Source organism: Mustela lutreola, chromosome X (assembly GCF_030435805.1).
Source record: "Mustela lutreola isolate mMusLut2 chromosome X, mMusLut2.pri, whole genome shotgun sequence".
NCBI classification, from domain to species: Eukaryota; Metazoa; Chordata; class Mammalia; order Carnivora; family Mustelidae; genus Mustela; species Mustela lutreola.
Genome location: NC_081308.1, coordinates 92455571 through 92481613, shown reverse-complemented (window position 1 = coordinate 92481613; position 26043 = coordinate 92455571). Strand labels below are relative to the sequence as shown.

The 26043-nt window shown below is 45.8% G+C and overlaps 1 protein-coding gene across 2 annotated transcripts; it reads right to left on the bottom strand.

Annotated features, from left to right (window-relative positions):
* Nucleotides 1-3711: 3711 nt before the first annotated feature.
* On the bottom strand, nt 3712-24069 carry PRPS1 (phosphoribosyl pyrophosphate synthetase 1). 2 transcript variants are annotated; one of them, XM_059157692.1, is made up of 7 exons: nt 23791-24069; nt 13156-13339; nt 12112-12210; nt 10932-11056; nt 7843-8016; nt 5537-5696; nt 3712-4805 (listed from the first exon to the last, which is right to left on the bottom strand). In XM_059157692.1, the coding sequence occupies exons 1-7, from the start codon at nt 23910-23912 to the stop codon at nt 4713-4715; spliced, it is 957 nt and encodes a 318-aa protein (XP_059013675.1). In that variant the 5' UTR covers nt 23913-24069; the 3' UTR covers nt 3712-4712. The 2 variants fall into 2 exon arrangements, with proteins under 2 accessions (XP_059013675.1, XP_059013676.1); XM_059157693.1 differs by lacking the exons at nt 10932-11056; nt 12112-12210; nt 13156-13339; nt 23791-24069 and adding an exon at nt 8543-8566.
* Nucleotides 24070-26043: the final 1974 nt, after the last annotated feature.

The window sequence follows — 26043 nt, the reverse complement described above, 5'->3', positions numbered from 1 at the left end:
CTAGTGGCAGCTGCGCAGCAGTGACCGGTCCCGTGGGCCACGTTGGCCCAGGCAGGAATGAGATAGGCGGGGGAAGCGCCCTCAGCCTGGCTTCAACTCCTACTGAGCAGCCCTACCCTGCCTGGCTGCAGCCACAGAGGCCCCATCCACGGGGACCTACCCCACGAGGTCCTATCCCACGAGCTTTGAGGGTGAGGACTGAAGTCGGGTAGTGTGGCTCCAGGCTAACTTCCATGCTGGCAGGTAGAAAACTGCTGTTCCGTGTATTGCCCTTGCAAAATGGATTAGTCAAGCCTGGCTGCCCTCTTTTGTCTTATATTCAAACCCTGGACCCGAGCCACAAAATGTGAGTGAGCTCAGGGCAACACTGTGGATGAAACGACAAGGCCCAGCTGCGACATGAGTGGATGCGCCGAGTGTGGCTGTGGGGACTTGGAAAATCTAAGAATTGAGTCCATTGAAAACACAAAGCGGGGTGGAAGGGGATGGGATGAAGACCCGTTGGTTTGATTTTGCTGCAAAATGGGCTTTCCCTTCCCCCATTTGGAATTTCATAGTTGGTAGCTGAGCTACTGGAGGAAGGCCTTGGGGAAGAAAGGTGGGCGGGGAGGGGAAGGGAAAGATGGCAGAAGGGCCTCACTCTGGTGGCTTAGGGCATGCGTAGGAACAGTAGCCTGTCACTGAGGGGCATCCAACAGGCCAGCAACAAAGAGGATCACACTCACACAGACTCAGGCTGGAGCAAGGAACCGGCCAGGTTTCTGAGTCTCGGGGGAGCTGGTGAGGTAACCAAGGGCTGCAATGGAAAAAGCTACCTTGCCCCTTGGTCTCTCCTTTCTTTTCACTCACAAGCAAAAACACAAGAGAACATCCTCAAAAAAAAGACAAGTGGGCCTAAGAAGCTTCATGGCAAGACTACTTAGGAACCTCAGAGGCCAAGGGCATTTAGGTGTGCGGGCAGGAGAGCAAGGCAGAGAGGGGAATGGAAGATGGTGATCAGGAAGAAGTGTCTGCTTTCTTGGAGCCCTTGGTGCTGAGACACAAAGTGATCTCCGGAAGGGTGAGGTCGTAGGAATCAATCCAGCCACCACAAGCCCTTTCCCTTTGCAATCACTGGGGCCATGGAGAACAGAACCAGATAATCATTACCATGGGTATGCTGGGTCTGAATATGCCTGTGGCTATCCTAGCTCCACCACAGTTGCCCCACAAATACCTAGACTTTGAAAAAGGGGACTTAGAAGACACATGTTATCAAAGATTCTGTGGAACACTGCACTTTATCCATCAGGATTTGGGGCAGAATTTCCTTTACTCCTAAACAGTCTCAGAGTAGTAAAAAAAGGTCTGCAGGAGAAAGACAGGCCTCAAAACATGGCAGGAATAAAAGAGGAGGGGGTAGTCCTGAGCTGTAGCATTCTTGCCTTTAAATCATGACCTGACGTCATCATAGGAGCCACCTTTTCCAAGCAACTGTAGGGTGGGCGGTGGGGGGCGGGTTGGGGGAAGAGACCCCCAGTGTGTTCTTTAGGATAAAAGCCTTGGCAAAAGGCTGAGCCTGTAACAACAGCCTTCTGGGAGAGCCAGCAGTTGGCAAAAAGGCAGCAAATGACTAAGAGGCACAAGGTCAATCCTTGGCCTGAAAATGAAGTGTCGGTTAACTTCCAGTATGTTCCTGCCCCATGGTTGTATTAATTCTAATCCTCCCTTCTCCCATTTGCAGCTACTGAGGGCAGTATAGGACTCTGGTAAGCTGTTACCATGTGATGGGCAGAGGTGAGCGGCACTTTGGCCTCCCTGGAGGATGCATCTGGCGGGAGGCTAGAGGTGCCCACTGAAAGGTAGGAGGCTGCTTCCCCTTCCTAACCGAATGTAATGGCTCTTCTCACAACTAGGGCATTTACTCCTTCAGTGGTCTTTAGTCTGCATGGGGGGCCCCAAAGCAGGGCAGAACCTTCTTCCTTCATCCTTACTTCTGAAGTTCTTTCTGGGGGTGTGCCTCCAATACCCAGATCGCTTTCCAGAAGCCTATTCCCCACCCCACAACCAGAGCTAGTAAGAGACGGTAGGAGGCAAGATCGCCAAGACGGGCAGGTCTTTCTTCTTTAAGTAATTTGACAGAGACAGACACTGTGAGAGAGAATAAAAACGGGGAATGGGAGAGGAAGAAGCAGGCTTACCGCCAAGCAGGGAGCCCGATGTGGGGCTTGATCCCAGGACCCTGGGATCATGACCTGAGCTGAAGACAGAGGTTTAACGACAGCCACCCTGGCACCCTAGGTTTTTCTTTTTTTAACTGCAGCCTTTCTCCATGAGCCTTATAACCCTCAGGTCAAGGGCTGCATGCTATTAACAGTCCAATTAAATAAACTCTCTAGCAGAAAATGCTTCTATTCCCAATCTGGCAGAGAGATTGGCCCCAATTTGCAATGAAATCTCTTATAAAGGCATTAGCTTGGGGACTCCATTGAGGTGAGGTTTCCGTTGTTCCAAGGCCTCTCCCCTCCTCTGGCTCAGAGGGTGGAAGGTGAGGGATGTGGACAAGCTGGGGATGCCTTTCACTCAGCAGCAGGCATCGGGCCCTTACAGGTGCAGGCCGATCGATCCTGGCTTTGGTGCCTCCCCTCTCACCCCACCACCTCTGTTCCTGCTGCTGTTCCCTAGTCGAGACCCACTTGCCTTCCAGGGCACTTGGGGGCTCTCCTGCTTAGAGGAGCTTGTGGCACTTGGCTGGGTGCCATAGGGGACTGAATACTGACCCTCTCCCAGGCAGAGGGGCCAAAGGTGGGGACCAAAGGCCTCTCCTGAGTGGCCTTAAAACCTCATCCTAGGAACTGGGTGACCCAAGGGGGCCCACAGTAGTCAAAATGTTTGGACACAGCAAGCCCTGACCCACTGACCCAGTACTTCAGGAAGCTGCATGATGGGCAGGTTAGGGCACTGATGCTTCATGTCAGTGGCTCCTGGAGCAGCAGCCCAACCAGGTGAATGAGGACTAGCGGGTCAGAGGCACATACTTCAGAGCCCACCTCAGTCTCTTTGGAATCCACCTCATGTAAAGTTGAGATCCCAATATTCAACGTAAAGTGCAACCAAGGCAAACAAAAGCAGAACCAGGCTTCAAAGATAAAGGGGTGCTGAGCTCTGCAGAAAGCTCTGGAAGCATGTGGCTTCTCCCGAAGAAAAAGGGCACCCTTATTTAATGAAGCACCAAAAACAAAAACAAACAAAAAAAAACCCACTGAACGTTCTGGGATGCATTATAATTCATTCTTCAATTGTACACATTTATCTTCCCCAGTTTTTAATTAGGAGGCCTGATATGAAATGCCACATGTGTGTCTACTACCAATGGAGGGAAATTTTGCATTTGGCAAAATTGGTTCCAAATGAATAAATGATAGAAACTACACTCTTCCTATGAGAAAGTACTGAATGTCCAGCCTTGGGGAGAACCAGAGATCCAGCAGGCCTGACATGCAATGTACCCTCTGGTATAGAAGGCACAGAATCACACCATATGTAGTTCTCGGTAAACCCCAGACTTCTTAAGGTCTTACTATTGAACAGAACTGTGGCCAAGGTCTTCTCTTGGCTGAACCATGCAGCTAACAGTCTAGAGACGCAGAAGAGCTATCATTGGGCAGCAAGATCCCCTTAGACCAAATCTGCAGCAGAAAGATCGGTACAGACACGGTAAGGACCCACAAATCACACACAGACACTTTATTAGTTTCCTCTACAAGAGACAATAACATCAGTCTTTTTAACAGAAATCTCAGGTCACTGGAGAGACCAAAGAGATGGAAGGAAGATGAAATATTTAAATTAATCAAAAGGCACTACGACCCCACCTAAAACCTACTACCATGGTGGTAGCGGGCTATGGAAGATTACTCTATGACAAAAATAATCCGTGTCAATGTCAGAGATTACGCAGCAGGAAGCGACTTTGCTTTCCAGAAGACTGGTATGGGGACCACTTGCGCCCGGAGGACATCTGGCCAGGGGAAGGGCAAGATGGCTGAAGGTCAAGCCAAATGGAAAGGAATGGCCACAAAGGAGAATCCAAGGGACACAATCCCCGAGCAGGGGATGAAGGATCAGGCTTTTTCCTCCCAAGAAGCAGTCATTGCCCTGTGTGCTGCCTCCCCAACCAACCCCGGGCACCCCCACCCCCTCCAGAGAGTGGCCTTACAGGACTCAGAGGCCCAAGCTGGGGCTGCCTAGGGCTCTTGCTGTCATTTCACAGAGACTTTTGAGAACCTGTCACAGGCTGGGGGTGGAGGGGGGAACCGGGGTGGCTCTGTTGCCAGGAGTTCAGAACCAAGGAAACCCTGAAGTATTCACATGCCAAGTAGTCTGTGCTTTCCCCCCTCCTCCCCGGGCCACATTCAAACACCCCTGCACAGCGCCCTCCAGAGCCTGAAATCTCGCTGCTGGGCTACAGGTAAAGCTACAAGGCTCAAAGCAGCCTCAAGCCAGAATGAGACAATGCAGGCGAGGGGGGGAGTTGGGGGGGGGGGGTGAAAATCGCAGCAGTTCGTCTCAATCCATCTTTCTCTACATTTAGGAGAAATACTAATACACCCGATGAGGGGTTTAGAAAGCTTGGCTGGAGCAAGCTGGGCCTTCTGTGGAATTTGTCATCAAATACCAAGGGAAAACAGGGGGTGGGGTTCACTTTGTAAAAAGCCTCAGCGGTTACTCTATTATAAAGGAACGTGGCTGAACAGGTAGGAAACGGATTCCCCGTTGTGAGTTCTCCTGATGGCTTCTGCCAGGATCATGGAGATGTCGATCACCTGCGGGAGCCAAGAGGAGCATCAGGTTAGTGGCACACAGACGACCGACCCGTTGGCCGACACTGGTGAGCAGCCTCACAGGGAGCCTTCCCCTTCAGACCGCAGCACAGGGCTGCGTCCCCTCGTGAGCCACCCCAGCTATATTCTGCATAGTATTTCTCCACATGAAGTTCAGAGACTCAAGGGATTCTTGTACACACTTTTAATGAAGCAAGGCCTTGTTCTTTCAGCACAACAGCTCTTAAATAATTACTTGGGGGAATTAAAGGAGTGGTCCCAGGACCTCCTGGTTTTGTGGGTCTCAAATGGAGCCAAGGAATCTGTGTTTTAACAAGAACCCTAGGTAATTAACTTAGGCTGTTTCCACAGCAGGCTCTGAGACACTGAAGTTCTGAGGGGTGTACCCCACCCCGTTCACAGGTTTCCCACTGTGTCTGCAGGGGCCAACAGCTAAGAGTGACATACGCACAGTGTAAAGCATGGACTTGCAAAGTGGAGTGTGTATCACCATCACTGAGAGAGTCCTCTGTCCTCCAGAGGTTCGCCTTGCAATCTGAACTTTTAAGCGTGCTTTTTTTTTCCCCCCCTTTGGGGTCACAGGTCCTGATGACAGACTCAGCCCTTAAGGGCAAAGGAGGACATCTTCAGAATCCAGACCCCCAACTCGCCACAGGCAACCGCCTCCTGAAAATACCTCACAGAGACTTCTTTTGCAAGAGTCCCCTCCTCACCTGTATTTTGGAGCAATGCTTCATCTTATCCTCCTGAGGTATGGTGTTAGTGACAACTACTGCTTCAAAGCATGCGTTGTTAATGCGAGAAATGGCTGGGCCAGAAAAGATTCCATGAGTCAAAATTGCATAAACTCTGGTGGCTCCAGCTGAGAGAAGTCTAGAAGAAAATGCAGAGTTGCTCTGGATTACTCACTTGTCTCACTTGTTACTAAAGGGCCTGAGTTAGGGGGGAGGGGATTTTATCAGAACTTGGGTGCCTTAGAAAAACACATCTTGCTCTCAGTTCTAGAGGTCAAGATCAAGGTGGTGACAAGGTAGCTGTCACCCTGAAGCCTCTTCTCTTGGCTTGCTGGCAGCTGCCATCTCTCACTGTGTGCTCACACATGACTTCTGTGTGCACCTATGCATGGGGGAACCAGCTCTTGGGTGTCTCTTCTTACAAAGGCACTATTCCCATCATAAGGTTCTCCTGCCATGGCCTCATCTAAGCCTAGTTACCTCTCCCAAGGGCCCCATCTCCAAATACCATCACTGGAAGTCCTAAGCTTCCAGTGAACTTTAGGGGGACATGATTCAGTTCATAGCAAGAGAAATAACTGGACTAAGAACTTACCTGAACTGGTTCGGATTAACGAATTAAGACTGGAAAAGACTGCTAGGCTCAACAAAATCCATCGCCTTTTTATCCTGGGCACACAGCTGGACTACATTTCCCAGCCTCCTTTGCAAAGTTAGGAGTGGCCCTGTGACTTAATTCTAGCTATCAGAATGTGGGCAGATGCAATGTATACCACTGGTTGGGCTTAGAAGAATCTTCCATGGTGATTCTCCATGCTCTTGTTTTCTCTTTCTGGCTGGCAAAACTGGAAATGTCTTCTAAAGTAATCTTGGAAGCCGTATGTTAAAGATGCAGCACCACAAAACCCAAAGAGGGACACTTACCTGCACCAGAGTAAACCAGGAACAAGAAACTATCATGGTAATGAACAGACATTTCAAGGAGCTGATCTGCTACAGGCATTAGGGTCACCTTAATCATACAAGGACGATATGAGTTTTATCAATGTGTACTCCAGGATCCCAATCAGGAATTGCTCAGCCCACGAACACTTTCTTAGCCCCTTTTATATGCCAGGCCCTGGGCATGGCACAGATACCCCGAGTTTAAGAAAAAATTAGGAGAAACAAGGCTCTCCACAGTCGTGTGGATTATAAGCAATGGGGAGCCACTTAAGGTTTTTAAGGAGAGGAGTGATGGGTTCTAGCCTTAGTTTCAGATAGATCAGCTAGTGGGGAGGCAATGAGAGAGATGGACTGGGGAGGTAAGAGACTGGTGGCTAGCAGCAGAATGAAGAGAGTGAAGGCACAGCTTGGAACAGTGCAGGCAAGGGATACCTGGGTGGCTCAGTTGGTGAACTGTCTCCCTTCGGCTCAGGTCATGATCTCAGGGTCCTAGGATTGAGCCCCACATCGGGCTCCCTGCCCAGCAGGGAGTTCTGCTTCACCCTCTCTCTCTGCCTGCCACTCCCCCACTTGTGCTCTCTCTCTCTCTCAAATAAATAAATAAAATCTTAAAAAAAGAAAATCACAAGGAAAATACATTTCTAGTACTGCACTGTATTTATAAAAACAAAATGCATAAATGGACTCACACAATTCCAATCTGTACGAAGGGCCAATTCCTATCTTTTCAGGCCCATACATATCTACTTAATGTGTTTTTTAAAACTACCAAACATTGATTATTCAAGGGCACCTGGGTGGCTTAGTTGTTAAGCATCTGCCTTCAGTTCAGGTCATGATCCCAGCATCCTGGGATCAAGCCCCACATTGGGCTCCCTGCTTAGCGTGGAGCCTGCTTCTTCCTCCCCCACTCCCCTGCTTGTGCTCCTGCTCTCACTGTCTCTCTCTCTCTCTGTGTCAAATAAATAAAAATAAAATCTTTAAAACAATCAAACAAACAAAAAGTTGAGTATTCAGAGTGGTCAAAACATTTTGCAAATAAAGTGGTGACAGTCTCACGAAACTGCCGATGTAATTAACGGCCCTGAATTGTACACCTAATGTTCAAAACGGCCAATTTTATACTCTGTATGGTTTAGCATAATAAAGTCAGGAGATATGGGGGGAAATATTCATTAACGTATGCACACTGCAACTCAAGCCTCAGGTGATAAATCTCCCAAAGCTAGTTACCATCCCCCTCGACTCACTTCCACGAGAATCCGCTGGCGTAAGGCACTGAGATGGCAGCGGGCTACGTGTTCCCCTTCTGACCACCGGCCCCACCTCTCCTCACTCACTTGTCAGCAGCATGGCAGATTGTGCCACAGGTGTCAGCCATGTCATCCACTAGGATGGCCACCCGGTCCTTCACGTCTCCCACCAGCACCATGCGGTCTACTTCGTTAGCCTTCTTCCGTTCTTTGTGAATCAGAGCGAAGTCCACATTCAACCGGTCTGCAATGGAGGTCACTCTGCAAAACAGGGTGTTTGAAGTTAAACCCAAGGACGAAAGACAGGGACTAAACGATGGGCTTGTTTTCCGGCAGGGAGGTGCGGGGGGAGGGAGGGAACACTCTTTGAAACCAAATTGTTCCCGGGGCTGGAAGAAAAGAGCTTTCATTGATTGACTTCTCAGAGGCCAAAGGCACAAAGTGGGTTTTATAGACTAAAGCCTCCTATCCTGAGAGCAGTTTATGAGCGTATTAGTCAGACTTCGATTATAATTAATTCTGGTTTACAGCGAGCGGGGGATAGCCAGATGCCTCACCAGTCCCAGGAAGCAGTAGGATGCGAAGGCACGTTCATTTAATAGATTGGCAGCAGAAGGGGGAGAGAGAGAAGACGTCATTAACTAAGGCCGCGAGTGCACAGATTGGCCCAATTTGACATGCGGATGTTGTGAGAAGTGAACCTGATCCTGGCAGGAGAGGAGTCAGAATGCCTGTGCTCTCACCACACTCCCCTCAGTGCTCCACCAACTGTCAATGTCAACTGTACCTGGACACCAAGCTTGGAAGTTCCTTTTAGGAGCGCTAGAAAGAAAGTTATACCAATTAACCAGGAAAACTGGACATCTGGCCGCACAGCCCAAAGTATCTCCAAGTCAAAACGTCAGTCTCATTTTGCTATTACACAATAATACAAACCGAACTAGAAGGTGGGACAGGAAGACCGATCGCTAATGACCAAGTCCCGTATAATAATTCACTCAACCAGAAATCGATTCAGCATAAATGACAGCGAGCTGCTCAGTGTAAATGGCATGCAGGCCCGTGGTCTGCTGTGCCATCCTCCCCCCGTCCACGAAGAAGCCTGTGCCTTGGGTCTTTTTTTTTTTTTTTTTAAATGCAGCACTGCTCCAACCAGAGCATTATGCCTGGTTTCTGCTATGACTATGGTCACGTGACGGGTGTTGTGCTGGATAGGGGAGAATGCATGAGCCTGTCACAGAGAACACAGAAGATCCAAACCACAACTTGGATGGCATCTGTACCCTGACCTAGGGACCACACCCTGTGCTCTCCCTGACTACTGGGTGGGCAAGAGGAACATCAAGAATAACCCATCTGCTTGGAACATTTATTATCCAAAACAAATGCATGATCAAATTAGCTCAAGTGTCCCCAACCGTCCAGACTCGATGGCCAACAAACTCAATGACCGACAAAGCAGAAGGGCTGGAAAAGTCATTCCCTATACCCCTGAGGGGAGAAACTGCAAGTCACCAGCACACGGGGATCTCCACCAGTATACTCCGAAAACCCTACCAAGGCAGAAGTGATAACAGCCACTCACTCTGAAAACACTCCACTGCTATAAGAACATTATCAACACACATACAAAAGAGTCACCTATTGAAGGCAGTTTTCCTGTACCCTGCTTTGGAAAGAAAAGCTTGCCTGATTATTTATTTAAATCAAACATGACTATTTTCTAAGTCCCATGGCAAGATGGGAAAATATTGGCCAACAAGTTAAGACAAGTTTGACAACTACCAGTAGGGGGATGCTTCTTAGGCGCACCGCTGTTACAGATGGTAACTAGCAATTACGTGGGACTCATGAAGCCATGCCTCTGGCTGAATAACGGAATCCAAGTTCTCAGTTTGGTGGTTCTGCTGAAGTTAGTGAAGTAATAAGGTTGTTGGGAAACAGTCACTGAAAATCTGAGTGGCTTCAGAAGGATCTGAATTAGCTTTTCCTAATCATCTGTGTTCTGTAGCTTCTTCATTCTATTTCCACCAACAAGAAGAACACGTGTTTTCCTTTTGAAAGCATTACTATTGAGTGACACACCAAGGAAATCAAGAGCTCAGTCTGCACCAGGTGAACTGTAAAGCCCCTAAACTGGTAATCCTTGGCAATCAGTTTGTTTAAAATGTTAAAATAAAGTTTTTAAATAAATTTACTCCACTTTATTTTCCTTGCTGCTTATTATCTTCATGCCAGAATGAAAATGGTCTAACCACCAGCATCATCAGGCAAGGAAAAACGCCTACTTGTCCACTAATAGCATGTAGTTTGAAAGCGGGTGCCACTCATTAGAAATCCCAATTTCCCACCATTCTGGATCGCTTCCCAGTGGTGTGGCTAGCTCTGCAGTGCCAAGTTGACTCATGGGTTTCAGTCAAGCCTACAACATGGTAACTATTTAAGGGCCCCCTTTGTGCTGCCCTGCCTTTCAGGCGTGACTCAGGCCAGTAAAAGAGGGTTAGTAAAACTATGCCCAGCCTGTGCCCCAGCTCCACCCACTCTGAAGTAGAGCTGACCCTTGAAAGACATGGGTTTGACCTGTGCAGGTCCACTTAAGAGCCGATTTCTATTGGTGCAGTGGAGTACTGAAAACGTATTTTCTCAGTAACATTTTCTTATCTCTTGCTTGCTTTCTTGTAATATACTATGTAATTCACATCAAATACAACAGGGTTAATCAGCTGTTTATGTTATTGGGAATGCTTCCAGGTAATAGTTGGCTGTCAGGAGTTGAGTTTTGGGGTGGTCAAAAGTTCTATGTGGATTTTTGACCACATGGGTGGGGAGGACGACACCCCGAACCCCCATGTCATTCAAGGGTCAACTGTACTTAAAAACTGTCACCTGCTAGAAAAGTATCACTTTCTGGGGCACCTGCGGGGCAGTGGCGGGCAGTTAATTATGACCTGCCTTCGGCTCAGGTCATGATTCCAGGGTCCTGGGATTGAGCCCTGGGCCAGGCTCTCTGCTTAGCAGGGAGCCTGCTTCTCCCTCTCTCCCCCACCCACATGCTCTCTCTCGCTATCTCTCTCTCTTAAATCTTTACAAAAAAAGAAAGAAAAATACCACTTTCTGACACAATTGTCTGAACGACTTCCCCAGTACTTTGAGAATAATATGCATTCCAGCCATACCTCTTTGCTCCACCAGCATCAGGTGAGACAATAGTACAGTTCCTCCACTCAGAGATGTTCTCCCTTATCCATTTCAGGACAGCTGGCTCGGCATACAAATTGTCCACGGGGATATCAAAAAAGCCCTGTAGAAAGAAGCTGAGTCGTGTTTGCTTTGTTTTTCTGCACTTCCATTTATAAATGACCAATACAAAGAGGTTAATAATAATCTGCCCAACGAATACTTTCCTGTAACGTTCAGACTGATTGGGAGGCATGCCTGGTGGAGGAGACTAAAAATGGCTTCCTCAAACCTGGGCGGCACAAGAGAGTCCAGCCAAGATGGGCAAGGCCTGCCCTCAGCTAACCCATAACTGAGGAAGGGGACATGAGTGAGCCCTTGGGAAGCATGGCCAAGTTCAGCCGATACCAGAACAGCCCAGTCAATGTGTAGACTCGTGAGGTCATACTGCCTTATGCCACTAAATGCTGGTTTGTTAGGGAGCAAGAGCTAACTGCTAAACCAGTTAGAGAAGCTAGTAGAATGTATTTATAATAAATGGTCACACAGAGTAACTCTAATTCCAGCTGCTATTAATTAGTTGTGTTTCTCAACAAATCTGTTCCTCTTCTATGAAATGGGTAGAATCACCTACTCCGGTACCTCACTGGATTGCCACAAGCCTCCGAGGAGGATCTGAAAGTCCCTTTAAATAGTACAAAATAGAAGGTAGTATTCCACTCCCCTTTCTCTGGGTTTATGCTAGGAAGTAGGTTCCGATAGCTGTGCCTCTCGATTTAATGATGACAGTAACAGTTCCTATTTATTGAGTACCTGTCCTGGGCCAGAGTTCCACCATAAATTTCGTACTCACAGTGACAATGCAGCGTGTGTTCGGGAGGAGTTAAAATAACCTGCCCAAGATTACAAAGCCGCTGACTGTCAGAGCCAATATTCAAACCAGGTCTGAACCCAAACCCAACGCTCTTTCTCCGAATCCCAGCCAGCCTCCCCTACCCATCCACCCCAGAGACTAAGGTCAGGAAGTATGCTGACGGTGAGCGTGCTTGCAGCGGTGTCAGTGTACTGGTTAATCTGAGCGGCACCTGAGCAGGTTTTTGCTTCTCTGCGGTCTCCAGCATTATCAGCTCTCTCCTCCCCAACCCCCTTTCTACTGCCCACTATTTCGCTTCCAGATACCTGAATCTGAGAAGCATGCAGGTCCATGGTGATAATATGATCCGCGCCTGCTACAGACAGCATATTTGCCACCAGCTTGGCTGAGATTGGAGCCCGGCTCTAAACGGAGGTGGAGGAAAGAAGAACAAAAAAACCAAACAAGCCTTTTTGAGAAACAATTCATTTGCTGGAGAAGCATCCCTTTAATGTGCATTTACTAGGTTCAAGGCACTGTGCTGCCAGGAAATTCATAGAAAGTGCCGTGGCCACTGACTTCATGAGTAGCTCAGTCTAGCATGAAGAGTAAGTGGAGTATCCCTTTTCCAAATCAGGATAGGCTTTCCGAAAAGAAAAATACCTTCCTACCTTTTGTTTTCTTAACTCAATGTGCATAGTTTCAGCCTATCGAGTGTTGCAATGCTCAATTATTTAAAACAGGCAAATACACCTGCTGCACTATAAAACAGCAAAGGCGTTGCGCTTTACTCTGTGGGAGCACCATACTCTCTCAGAATAAAAATATCTGGCCTTCTCCTAGACATTGTATGCAAAATCTAAGCACCGATTATTACAACAGTCCTGGCAAAGTTTTATGTGTATTACCTTAGCCTCTAATACAGCAGACAAATGAGGTGAGATGTGTATGTGTGTAATGAGACTAAACATTCGTGTAACCGACTTCCAAGTTTGATGAAGAGGTCACAGCTGGAACCCTGAGAGGGTCCCAGAGGAGCTACTAGATTTTAAAAAATAATTCTCCTCCATGGTAGCTGGTGCTTAGTCCTACTGACATAATGAAAAAGTCGCATTGAGCTAACTGGAAGTCACATATGAATAGGTGGAACAAACACAGACTATGAATGTGTTGATTTATATAAACCAACCCCACGTCAATTGTTTCTGAACACTGGGTGATACCTATGAGAGTGTGGTAAAAAAGTAATACATCTCTTACATATGGGTCTGAGGATTAAGGAGTTTTTGTGACTTTGGGCAAGTGCGTCATATGATTAAAAAAAAAAAGTTTTTTGTTTTTTTTTTTCTTAAAGGAGATTCTGCTCCCACCTTATCCTTTTTATCCTGTCGGGCATAAGGGAAGCATGGGATGACTGCAGTAACCCGGCTGGCTGAGGCAATCTTGCAGGCATTAATCATGATCAAAAGCTCCATTAGATTGTCATTGATTTCGCCACAACCACTCTGAACAATGTAGACATCCTCTCCACGTACGCTTTCTCCAATCTCCACACTACAACGAGAAAGGAAGGAAAGCAAAAACAAGGAAGATATTTTATTTAAAAATTTTTTTAAAAGATTTTATTTATTTATTTGAGTGCAAGAGAGTGAGAGAGAGAGAGAGAGAGAGCGCGCGAGCGCATGGCGGGGGAGGGTCAGAGGGAGAAGCTGACTCTCCGCTTAGCGGGGAGCCTGATGTGGGACTTGATTCCAGATTCCAGCACTATGACCGGAGCCAAAGGCAGAGGCTTAACCACTGAGCCACCCAGGAGCCACAAAAAACAAGAGATTTTAAAGCACTATACTACACTTCTATGGACAGCAAGGTCTAAAAAGTACACCTTCCCTACTACTGTGCTGTTCATGGGTTACAGCCCAGTGGGGGTCATGTGGACACGGTCATGTGGACACATCCCCTCACTTTGGGAGAGCCCCTGTACTGAAAACAGTCTACTGACTCAGTTTACTCCAGTATGCCATACAAATAGCTACTTTTACATGTGATGTGGCAGGAAGATTGGCTAAAGCACTCAGAAGTACTTGGAACGTAATTTCAGTGAGCTGCCTGTATCTCATTATAGAGAGGAACAAGACATGTGCATGCAAATTTGATACAAAATCTGTGACTGTCACAATCCACCCAGAACAAAAGCAGAAGGATCACGTAAGGAGTGAGTCACTACTGTTCTATAATGATGCCTTCTACAGAAGCCAATACATCTACCACACTGGCACTTCACTCAACAAATAGTCCATGTTCATATGCCAGTCACAGTGCTAAGTGCCAGAGACACATGGAGAACAAAACAGATGTGGCCCTTGCCTCCATTTTATGCTAACTGTATTCTGTCCAATTAGTAAGTCTTGTTTAAAAAACATTCCACAGGAATTATGGAGTAGGGCTATACTTTACCATAAAAAGAAAGTTTTAACAGCCACGCTTGATTCCTTACCAAGAATAATTTAGGATTAAAAAATCATAACCTCCATGACACCTCACAGCAACACCACTTCCCGAATTAAACCTGCAGGGGCGGTGGGGGTTATTTGCAGATGTGTGTGTACAGTATGTAGTGTGTATCAATCAGGACTAGGCTAGAGAGCTGATGACTTCTAGCGATCAAAACTTCAACGGGAGGTAATTCCATTGCCAGAAGCAGGTGATACAGAAGATAATTATTTAATATTTATTCCTTTCCAATCCAAACGACAGTTGATTTTCAAAAGAATGGGATTAGTTTATATTACAAAACAAGAAAAATAAGTGCTAATGGTAAAAATCAAGCCAGAAATCAATGAGAACAGGGAGGCTGAGATTCCTGGTAGCCAGAACAAAGAAGAAAACACATTGGTCTGGAGTATCTGGAGATAAACCTTCAGGCACTGAATTCAAGAAGTATTTTATACCAGGGATCCTCACATTAAAAAAGTGCATTATTTTCTCAATAATCAATATCAATAAGGCACACCTGGGTGACTCAGTCAGGTAAGTGTCTGCTTTTGGCTCAGGGTCCTGGGATCAAGCCCCACGTGGGGCTCCCTGCTCAGCAGGGAATCTGCTTCTCCCTCTCCCTCTTGCTCATGACTCTCTAGCTCAAATAAATAAATAACCTTTAAAAAAGCAAAAAAAAAAAATTAGTATCAATAATCTTAGTTCCTATACCGATAAAGTAGAAAATGGGCAAAATAAACCCAAAGTAAGCAGAAAAAAATTACCGTAAGAGCAAAGTCAGTGAAACTGAAAACAGGAAAACAAAAGCGAGAAACCAATGAAACACAAAGCTGACTCTTGGGGTAAGGGGAATTAAACTGATAAGCCTCAGGGCACCTAGCTGGCTCAGTGGTTCTTGATCTTGGAGTCGTGGGTTTGAGCCCCAGGTTAGGTACAGAAATTAAATAAACTTCAAGAAATTTTGAAAAAAAAAAAAAAAAAGATAAACCTCTAACAAGACTAACCAGAAAACAGCTTCACTGGAGAGCTCTACCAAACATTTGAAGAATGAACACAAATTGTGCACCATCTTTTCCAGAACACAGATGAGGCAACGCATTTTACATTTTAAGAGACCAGTATCCGCGAGACACCCAAAGCAGACAAAAGCAAGCTAAGGAAACTACACAGAGGGAGAAGTGTGGGTGTGGTTACAACAGGAAGGAGCCTTGTGGTGACAAGATGGTTTTGTATCTTGACTGCCTCAAGGGCAGTATCATGCCTCTCGAATTAACACTACAGTTCTGCCAAAAAACTATAGTTTGGAAGAACTCTGGTTGGGAGACTTGGGAAAACTGGGAAACGGGTACACAGGATTTCTCGGTATCATCTCCTACAATTACATGTGAATCTACGACTGCTGTGAAATTTGGTTTTAACAACAAAGGGCATTACGCCCCTCTTGTCCAGTTGGATTACGTTCTGAGAAACTACGTTAATACGGTGAGGGAATCTGGAAAACTCGGTTTTTTGATTTGATAAATAGCTCTTCTCCAAATATCTTCTCCCTAGTTTACTATGCAGCAGTCACATGGTCTGTCTTCCTCTAAGTTCCCTGTATCCATCCCTCCTCACGTCAGTGCCCTGCACTTCATCCCACTACCTGGAATGGTCTTTCTGTGAGCAGCTCATTTGTTTCTCAGGTCTACAATCAAAGTGTGTCCTCTATCTTAATTTGAAAAAAAGGTGACATCCTTGAGGACCAAAAGATTAAAAGTGACTTAAAAAAAAAAATCAACCGGGGTGCCTGGGTGGCTCAGTTGGTTAAGCATCTGCCTTCAGCTCAGGTCATGATCCAGGGGTCCTGGGATTGCGCCAAGCATTGTCTGGCTCCCTGCTCAGTGGGGAGTTCTCCCTCCTCCCCACTGCTTGTGCTCTTACTTGGTCTCTCAAATGAATAAATAAAAAATCTTAAAAAATAAAATCAACCAGGGCATCTGGGTGGCTCAGTGGGTTAAAGCCTCTGCCGTTGGCTCAGGTCAAGATCTCAGTGTCCTGGGATCGAGCCCCGCATCGGGCTCTCTGCTCAGCAGGGAGCCTGCTTCCTCCTCTCTCTCTGCCTGCCTCTCTGACTACTTGTGATCTCTGTCTATCAAATAAATAAATAAAATCTTTAAAAAAATAAATAAAATCAACCAATTGTGCCATATGAGCTTCATTTGCATGCTGATTCAAGAAAGCAAGGCCTCCCCCATTTACAAAACAGGGAAATTTGGAACCCTAGTGCTCTTAATTTTTTTAGGCAAGAAAATGGTATCGTGGTTACTGAAATACATATGGGTGATAGAACATCCATGTTTGTTTCAAAATAATTGTGGGGAGGTATGTGGGAGGGGAGATTGATAGATGAAAAAAGATTAAAGCCAGTAATTGATACCTGCTGATCTGGGTGGGTGATGTGTATACTGGAGGAGACCATTATACTATTCTGCTTCTGTTTGCTTGAAATGTTCCCTAACAAAGTGAGCCTCCCCAATTACTACCTTCACAACTTACTACTTATCATGACTTATGGGTTTATTTTTTACCCACTTGTTAATGGTTATCTGTTCCCTTGGACTGCAAGCTGTGAAGGCAGGGACCAGATCCGTTGTGCTCTTCTGGACACAGTGAATTAGTAAGCACCCCCTCAGGATTCAGCTGCCCCTTGAGAGCCACTCACTTGAGTCAGAATGCAAACCTTCTTCAGGTGCGCTACTGAGAAGATTCAGAAGCCTGGCTTCCATCATCCCTCACAAAGTAACTCACTTCACACTAGAGGCAAGTGGGTCCAACCTGTTTCTTTAGGATTTTGATAAATCTGCTCATACCCTTTCCACAGATAGATACCCAGCTGGCAGAGATTTTGTTTTGGGTAGAACCACAACCTGTTGGGCCCACCAGAGTGGGGAGAGTTACGAAGAATTTTATGGCAGGATCCTGCAATCTTGATACAAGAGGCAACCTAATGAACAATATGGCAATTTTGTGGACCCTGGTTTAGCTTAACTGACTGCTAGTTGGTTTTTTTTTTTTTTTAAGATCTTATTTATTTGAGAGAGACAGAAAGAGAGAGAACGAGTCTCGGGGAGAAGCAGAGGGAGATGCAAGACTCCCCACTGAGCAGGGAGCCCCATGTGGGACTGGATCCCTGGAGCCGAGGTCATGACCTGAGCCGAAGGCAGACGCTTCACCGACTGACCAACCCAGATGCCCTGTGAACTGCCATCTATTAATCACAAGGATCAGCCTTAAAAAGCAATAGACTCTGTCGGTAATGTTAACTATGCCAATGCCAAAATTGCTTTCTGAAGATACTCTTCAAAAATTCAAATAGACAAGGAGGAGGGAGCCAGGAGGGGCTTTCTGGGAGAGCAACTTCCACGTTTCCAAAGTGTAGGTCCTAGAATGGCACTGTTCAATCTGGGAGGCACTGGACTTGTGTGGTTACCAAGCACTTGAAATGTGACTAGTGTGAGGAACTGAACTGAAATATGCTAGAAGCATAAAATACACTCTATTGTGAGGATGGTATAAATAAAAGGAACAACGTATCTCAATTTTAATGTCACTTAAGTGTTAAAACTACCCTATTTTGGGATATGCTGGGATAAATAAAAAAGAGTATTAAAAAATTACAAAGCACAAGCAGACAAGGCTGAATAACACCTCCCGGAGGAGACCATGTGCTGGTCTCCTTTAACAGGCAGTGGTGTTTAAAGAGACTTCTCACATCTCCTTTACTCACACTGCCCACCCACCCTGTGAGAAGTTCCAGGCTACAAGAGCTCCTTCTACGTTTTATGGTGCACAATTCCGGGGTCTTGACCTGGTACTTCAAATATCTGAGCAACTTCAAAACTCAAAATTCTTGTGGTGAGAGCCCCATACCGCATCACCTCCTTGACTAAGATCTTCATTTCCCAGGAGTAGAACCAAAGTCAGGCACAATGATTTCCAATAAAGTCAACGGTAGTCTCTACATCTGATATGCGGGAGGCCTACGGCTCTTATTTCAGTAAAGAACACAGAGTATCATCCGTGGTCCAGATGTTCACTCAACCAGAAGCAGGTTGTTTGATGAGAAGCTAGGGGAACAGTAGTTTAACAAGTGGTCCAAGAGAGCATTAAGAGAGGGGCTAAGTCTCTATTTCAAAGGTTTTTTATTTTCAAGTAAGACCAGAAAGCAATATCCATAGACCATGATGCCGTCCCTCTTCAAAAATGCCTCAATTACCGGGGTCAATATAAAAAATACCTAAAAGGAGCGCCTGGGTGGCTCAGTTGGTTAAGCCTCCGAATCCTGACTTCAGCTCTGGTCGCGGATCTTGGGGCCCTGGGGTTGAGCCCTGTGTTGGGCTCCATGCTAAGCAGGGAGTCTACTCAAGATTCTCTCTCCCCCTGCCACCACCTCTTCTCCCCTATCCCCACTCTTGGCACTTTCTCTCTCTGGAATAAGTAAATACATCTTTTTAAAAAACACCCACAAAATTGCTTACATTGTTCCTTATGTTACTTAATATCGTTATTTAAGGATCCCATCCATAAAATTCCTAAAATTTTGTGCTTGGAAGTGTCTAAAGTATCTTATGAAAATAAAAACTACATGATCCACTGCATATGTCTTTATCTTTATCTCTTTGGCTACCAGGAAGTCAAGGGATACAGTTAAATTAACACTGAACTTCAGTAATCACTTTATGCCAAATTCTTGGCATGATTACGAAAGTCCTTTGTTCTAGAAGGCTTCTAATGCATCTACTTAGTGAAATTTTTGTACGTGTGACACACATGACATGTGACACATCATGAAACATGCTTCAAATCCTTTTTTGAAAGCAGATAAGGTATGAATTGTAAAATTAAATTATCACTGCCAACTTACACATCAGGACCATTTGCTGAATATAATACTTTGGTAGAGGTGATTCTTTTAGAAATTATATTCTAACATCAAAGGTTTGAAAAATAATTTTTATAAAAGCACCAGCTCACTACCCTGTACAATCGCTGGGAACATTTCTGTGTTATTGTATCACCCAGCCATTCAGCCGTTTCCCAGAGCCAAATTCAGTACTAAAACTTACCCTCAAGCACAGACAGGTGTTATGACCAGGCATGTATCTAGTAACTTGGAAATTTTCTTTATTAAACAATATTCAAAATAAAGTGGTGCAGGGGTGCCTGGCTCAGTTGGTTGAGCTTTACACTCTTTGTTTCAGCTCAAGTCATGATCTCATGGGTTGTGAGATGGAGCTCCATCAGGGCTCCACACTGCGGGGAATCCGCTAGAAGAATTCTCTCCCTCTCCCCACTCATGCACTCTTGTGAGCCCACTCTCAAAGAAATAAATAAATCAAAATCAAGTGGTGCGAGTAAAGTAGGACATTGCCTTATTTTACTGTGCATAACTGATCTCGCTAATTAAATTAAGATCAATCCCTCCCTCCAGTAGTACTGTAGTGCACATTTTCCTAAAGCCTAAAAAGCCTGCAACCTACACTCAGATTATACAGGTCAGTCAAGAAACAGTTCAAGGAATCCTCAAAAAAATTTAGTATTTTTCCTATGGCTTCCTCTAAGTCAAAGAGATGATAAATTAGGCAAAGACTAATAACAGAACAGCTGTGCCTAAAACCTGTTTGCTCTTAATATACTCTATCAAGTGGAAAAACCTGGTTTAGCAATTTAAAGGGTAACATCCCATGTTCTCTCCCTCTAGCTAATGGTGTGTTTTCCAAGTGGCTTTGGGCCAATCATTCTCCCAATCTCCTAGTGAGGCCCGACTGGCTATGTCCATCCAATGAGAAAACTAGCTTTTCCTTTAGCATCAGGTGTTAAGTGCATCCAACTAGCATGGAAGGCTACACAGAAGGAAATCAACTGAAATCTAGAAAGCAATTAGTAGTCTTAAGAAAATCTCAAGAATTCAGATGGAGACACTGGCATGTGCAAAATGCAAGGGATTAACTAACCAGGGGATATGGTTCTTAGGAAAATCCTAGGCAACCGAAGTTAGTCTTCCCCCTCTCAGCCTATCCAGAGTAACGAAATAAACCAAAGGCCCTTATCACTATTGAAGAGAGTAAACAAACAAACAAAAAAAACCTTTTGAATATACTAAAATTTTAAAAGCCAGATGAGATAATTTATCAGCAAAAATTTAAACAGTAATACCTAGAGTTGGGCAAATTACTTAACCTCTGAATCTTAGTTCTTTCACCTGTAAAATGGGGATAGTAACTTCTCAGCAGGGTTGAGGGGATTAAAATGGATCAAGCACAGGGGCCTGGGTGTCTCAGTGGGTTAAGCCTCTCCTTCCGCTCACGTAGTGGTCCCGGGGTTCTGGGATCGAACCCCCCATTGGGCTCTTTGCTCCGTGGGGAGCTTGCTTCCCCCCGCCCCCCCGTCACTCTGCCTACTTGTGATCTCTCTTTCTCAGTCAAATAAATTAGCAAAATCTTAAAAAAAAAAAGAAATGGACAAAGATTTATGTTCAAATGTTTTCATATAAAAGCATTAATAATAGGAAATAACTACTAGTAGGGACTTGGTTATCTAAAATAATGGTAAAACCATAGGACAAGACTCTATAGCTATTTTAAACCATGTGCACTAAACATTAAGGGGAGAAATTACTCAAAAAATATTGCTACGTGATGAAAGCTAGGACACCTCAATATTTTAAGGGATTTCTTTTATTTATTTGAGACAGAGAGAGAATGAGTGAGAGGGAAAGAAAGTCTGAAGCAGACTCCACACTGACCAGAGTCCAGTGCAGGGCTAGATCATGCAACCGTGAGATCATGACCTTAGCCAAAAAACCAAGAGTCAGACAGTTAACTGACTGAGCTACCCAGGTGCCCCAAACATCTTACATTTTTGAAAAAGTACTTAAACACACACAAACATCTGGAAGGTCATAGCTGAAAATGTGAACAGGTGATCGTGGGTGCTAGGATTATTTGGGATTTTTTTTCCCCTTGTCCTCTTCTGTATTTTCCACATTTTCTGCATATAATCACTTCCACTTCTCATCAACATTCACTGTGTATTTACTGTGTGGGACAGTGTTCTCCTTTACTCCTATCTCATTTAATCTTCACAATAATTCCATGGATAGGGTAGATACTACTTTACAGATGACATTACTGGGGCAAAGAAAAGCAAAGATTTCAAATGCCGGTTCTCTGATTCCAGAGCATGAACTTCTAATCCCTCCTATCTACCTGTGTGTGTGTGAGACACCGACCTACATGTATGTATGTATGTATGCATGTTTCCTATATAACTGGATAGCAATGGATGATCTTGACTCGAGAAAAGCCACTCTGCTCAAAAGAGCACCACCCCTCATATTCTGCCAAATTGTACAGATCGTAAAATTGGCTCATTTGAGGCTGGGCTCTGCAGTTCCCCTCTCTGATGACCCAGAGTACCCACTGAGCTGCTCTGTCTATGTCCTTTAGAGACCAGGAGTCATGCAGAAGAGCCAAAGGTTGGGGAGGGGGATGGAGAGGGGGAAGCTCCATAGGTAACATAGTCCATTATGTTCAACGAAGATTTTAGACCATCTAAGGAACCAAAAAGCTAATGATTAAGCCTGAAACAGGGAAACCAAACCAGTCAGCAATTTTCCACGTTGGGCTTAATCTTAGCCAGGATTTTCAAGCATGCTATTGTTCAGCTGTTTAAAAATGAAACCAGCCTGATCTCCAAAGTAGATTGGGATTGCTGATGAATTCAGATGAGTCAGAACACTAAATTATTCTCACCCTCCCTGTCTCCCAGTACAGCTTCAGGTTCTAGGATAATGCATTAGGCAGAGGGTGAAGGGGTTAACACAAAGAAAAAGTCTTTGTATTTTTCCTAGAAGGGTAGGAAAAGAATTTAACAACCAGAGTTAAGGGGGCCAGAAAACCCCTCTAAATGAAAATCATTCTTGGCCCCTACCATACTGCCACTGGCAAAGTCTGATCCTGTAATGTCTTCTTATTATGGTGTCATAATGGTGTGGTCACAGCCAAAGACAGCAGCTTGGCCAGCCTCTTCTGACTAAGCTATTGCCTGGTTACAGACTGTGTCAGTGTTTGCACTATCATCTGCATCACAACCAGCGGCACAGTAAGTATCCAGAAGGAAGCTGTCCACTACACATGAATGCTTTTATCAGCAGGTCTAGGAAGGGTAAGGGAGTTACACTAGGGTAGTAAGTTTAAAGAAAGGAAAAAGGAAAGGCATCTAGGAATAAATGCTGCAAGCAACCTTAACTAATTTAACTGATTCTTGGGTTTGGAGTAAACTTTCCCCTTAACAGATGACTGTGCCCATGATATTGTGGGCACTGTCCTGATTTGATCAACAGGGCAAAGAAACACAAAGTATGAATATCAGAACCAGAAGATTCTACATTCTGGTGGAAGGATCAGGTAATTAAGTTTATCTCTAAGATGGCCCCCAAGGTGCAGGAGGAAGTTGAAAGTGGGGGGAGGGAGCAAGTTTAATTAGCAAGGCAATGAAAAAAATTCAAGCTGCAATGCACTATGCTCAATTCCGGTCTTGCACTCCATTATCTTTCCTCCATTATCTTAACACTCAGGGATAATAAAACTGTTTCCTAAATTCTCTACGGGGGCCAAGGGAAGTGGACAAGTTCAGGATAGAATCTGCTAACCGAAAAACAGGTTTCTGTATGTATCATCCGTACCAGTAGCTGCACTGGGGAAGGTCAAGGATTCCAGAACTAAGGTTCCCTACCTAACATTTTCTGGACGGCTCAAGCGGAGATGCTGGCAATCAGGATGCAGAGTTGATGCACCACTTTAACTGAGCAGCTAGATTTAACTTCAATAGAGCTCCACTTCTCAAGATGTGATGCTAAAGATGTGAAAAGCGAACGCCTGCCAATCCAGCGGAAGTCTTTAGTAATATTTTTGGCGCCCTCGGTACCTAATGTCAATTTTCCTCACTACAAAACCCGACCGACACCATTTCGAATTGAAAAGCTGCTTCGTAGACTCTAAGAGAAACACCGGGAGGGCTCAGTACACAGTAAGGTTCTCCCAAGCAAGCCGGTCCAAGAGTTAAAGCGAACCCAGTCCTGTCTGGATGGCTCAACAGCGAAGCGACAAAGCCACGTGTCCCCTTGGCTGAGGCTAAGCGTCTTTCCCTTTCCGTCGCTCTAGGCAGCCACTGTCCCCACCTTGGGTCCTCCAGCCCTTGCCTTCAAACCCAGCAGCTTTGCCTCACTCTCCATCTTGACTCCACCCCACGGCACGGTGAGAATGAACGTGACCCTCCCGCGAGAGGTAACATAACGGAAACAACCCGCGGGGCACGCTTGCCACGGAGCTGCCCCTTCCCCTACCCCAGCCCCCTACCCGGGTCGCACAGAACTCCCGCGGCGGCCCCATTCCCCCTACCCTCTGTCCCCCCGGCGTCAACCCCGCCGCCCCGGCAGGTGAGGCCGGTCGGGGTCTCAACTTCGCCCTTACCAGGTCTCTTGATTACTGAATTTCTTAGTCACCACCTTGCCTAGTTCCAGGCCCAGGCGGTCAGCAATTTTCTGGGATAAGTCCTGGTGGGAGCTGCCGCTGAAGATTTTAATATTCGGCATCTTGGCTCACTACCCTAGGCACTCTCCGCCCAGCGATCACTGCTGCTGCCGAGACGGGACCCGAAGTCGGCCAAGAGACTCAGTGCTAACCGCTTCGCGTTGCTACTCCGCCATCTTACATTCCCGCCCGGCGCGCGGCTCTAAATTGCCCAGCGCCGGGGAGGCGGGGTCAGCGGGGAGGGCCCCACCCCGCCGCCCCGATTAGCTGAGCGGGAGCGAGGGGCGGGTGTCTCGCGGCAGCTCTGCCTGCCTCCAGTTGGCTGGAGGCCATGAAAAGGGCGAGGCTAAGGCATGGCCCCGCCCCCTGCAGCTAGGCTGTTGGGGAGCGCTGGCTCCCAAGCGCCAAGCCGAACCACGCTTGATTGGGGGGTGGAGGGATGTTGGTGACGCGTCGTGCCAGCTCTTGCTCGCAAGCGGGAATTCAGGCACGCTTATTTATCCCCTTTGGCAGCAGAGAGTAAGTCTGGCTCTGGTTTGCAGTTCCGTTTAAGAAAATCTGTTGATCGGGATGGCAGCCAGTTTGTCAGAACGAAGGGGAGATTTCTGAGCAGAAGTTTGCCTGTTTCTGAACGTGATTTTTATCTCTTTATAAGGGCTGGGTTGATATAAAACACGTCGACAGCACCGAGAGACACCCGTGGCACAGGTGCATCCAAAGGGCGTGTTTGCCCTTTGCAACTATGCTGTTTGCCTTTGCCTGGGAGACAAGTCTCAAGGTTTGGAAAGTGGTTGAACGCACGCCACCTCCATCATCTAGAACCACGGCCAGAGAAAGTTGTGTTTTGTTTTGGGCGATGGGACCAAGTGTATTCAAACTAGTGAAGGGGTGTGGATTTTCCAAAATACCCTGGCGATAAAGGTCTAATTTAGCTAACCCTTGGAAAGGAGAGAAAATACATGTATATATGTATGGGACTTGACATAAGGAGCCCGGAAGGAATCAGAAAACCTAGTTTTTGATCTTCTGCCTCATGTGAGCCTCAGCGTCATATCTGCATGTTGCTAATGTGGCCTTTTACACCGTATTTTATTATTTTTATAATGATACATGCGCTAATGGAATCAAAGAGAGCCTTCATCCCTATACCACATTTTCATTCAGCATATTCGAAGCACAGGTTAGAAGAGAAAAATCATACAATTTTAGAATCATACAATTTTAGTCATGAGCACCATAACTACAAGCTGTAAAAATAGAAGGGACTTCAGAAATCATCTAGTCTCCTAGCTTCATCTTACATATGCTGAAACTAAGTCCCAGAGATGGGAAGGGATTTGTCCAAGTGGCAAAGGCAGAAAATACTCAAAGCAGCATCCTGTGTTTCTCTCATTGCCATGTTCAGCAGTGTCCACGGAGGACCTCTCCTTCTGAACTCTTGTTATACTTTTAAGAGTGCAGAAATTTAATGTAGGCCCAGGTGTTGAGGGGTACTTGGAGAAGGCAGCAGATAACAAGGCAGAATGTTAGTAGTCTTCCATCATAGTTGATTCCTCAAATATTTACTGAGTGCTTTATTGCATACAAGGAAGTGTGGGAGTGCCTGGGTGGCTCAGTCAGTTAAGCGCCCGACTCTGGGTTTCGCCTCAGGTCATGATCTTATGGGCCCTGGGATCCAGCCCCCAGTTGGATTCTGCATTAAGCAGGGAGTCTGCTTAAAGATTCTTTCCCTCTGGCCCTCCCCCCACTCACTCTTTGTCTCTCGAAAATAAATAAATAGATCTTTTTAAAAAAGGCAGCAGGCTAGGCAGAAAGTATTTGCACCCAAGGGATTTGTTCATTCAAAAAACATTTATTGAATACTTTTAATTACCTGTTCCGGGCACTAAGAATATGATAGTAAACAGTTCAAAACCCCTGCTCTCATGAGGTAATGGTCTCAAACAAGAAATATTTATTTATTGATAAATAAAGACTATATATAATATGTCCAATGGTGGTAAGTACTGTAGAGGAAAATGAGGCAAGGAACCGGCCTAATGTGCCAGGATGGTAGTAGGGGAGAGGGAGTTTTAAGTGGGGTAGTCAGAGAAAGCCAACCTGGGAAAGCAACATTTGAACAAAGACCTGAAGGAGATAAAGGAAGGAGCCATGTTCCTATGTAGGACAAGCAGAGGGAACAGCAGGTGCAAG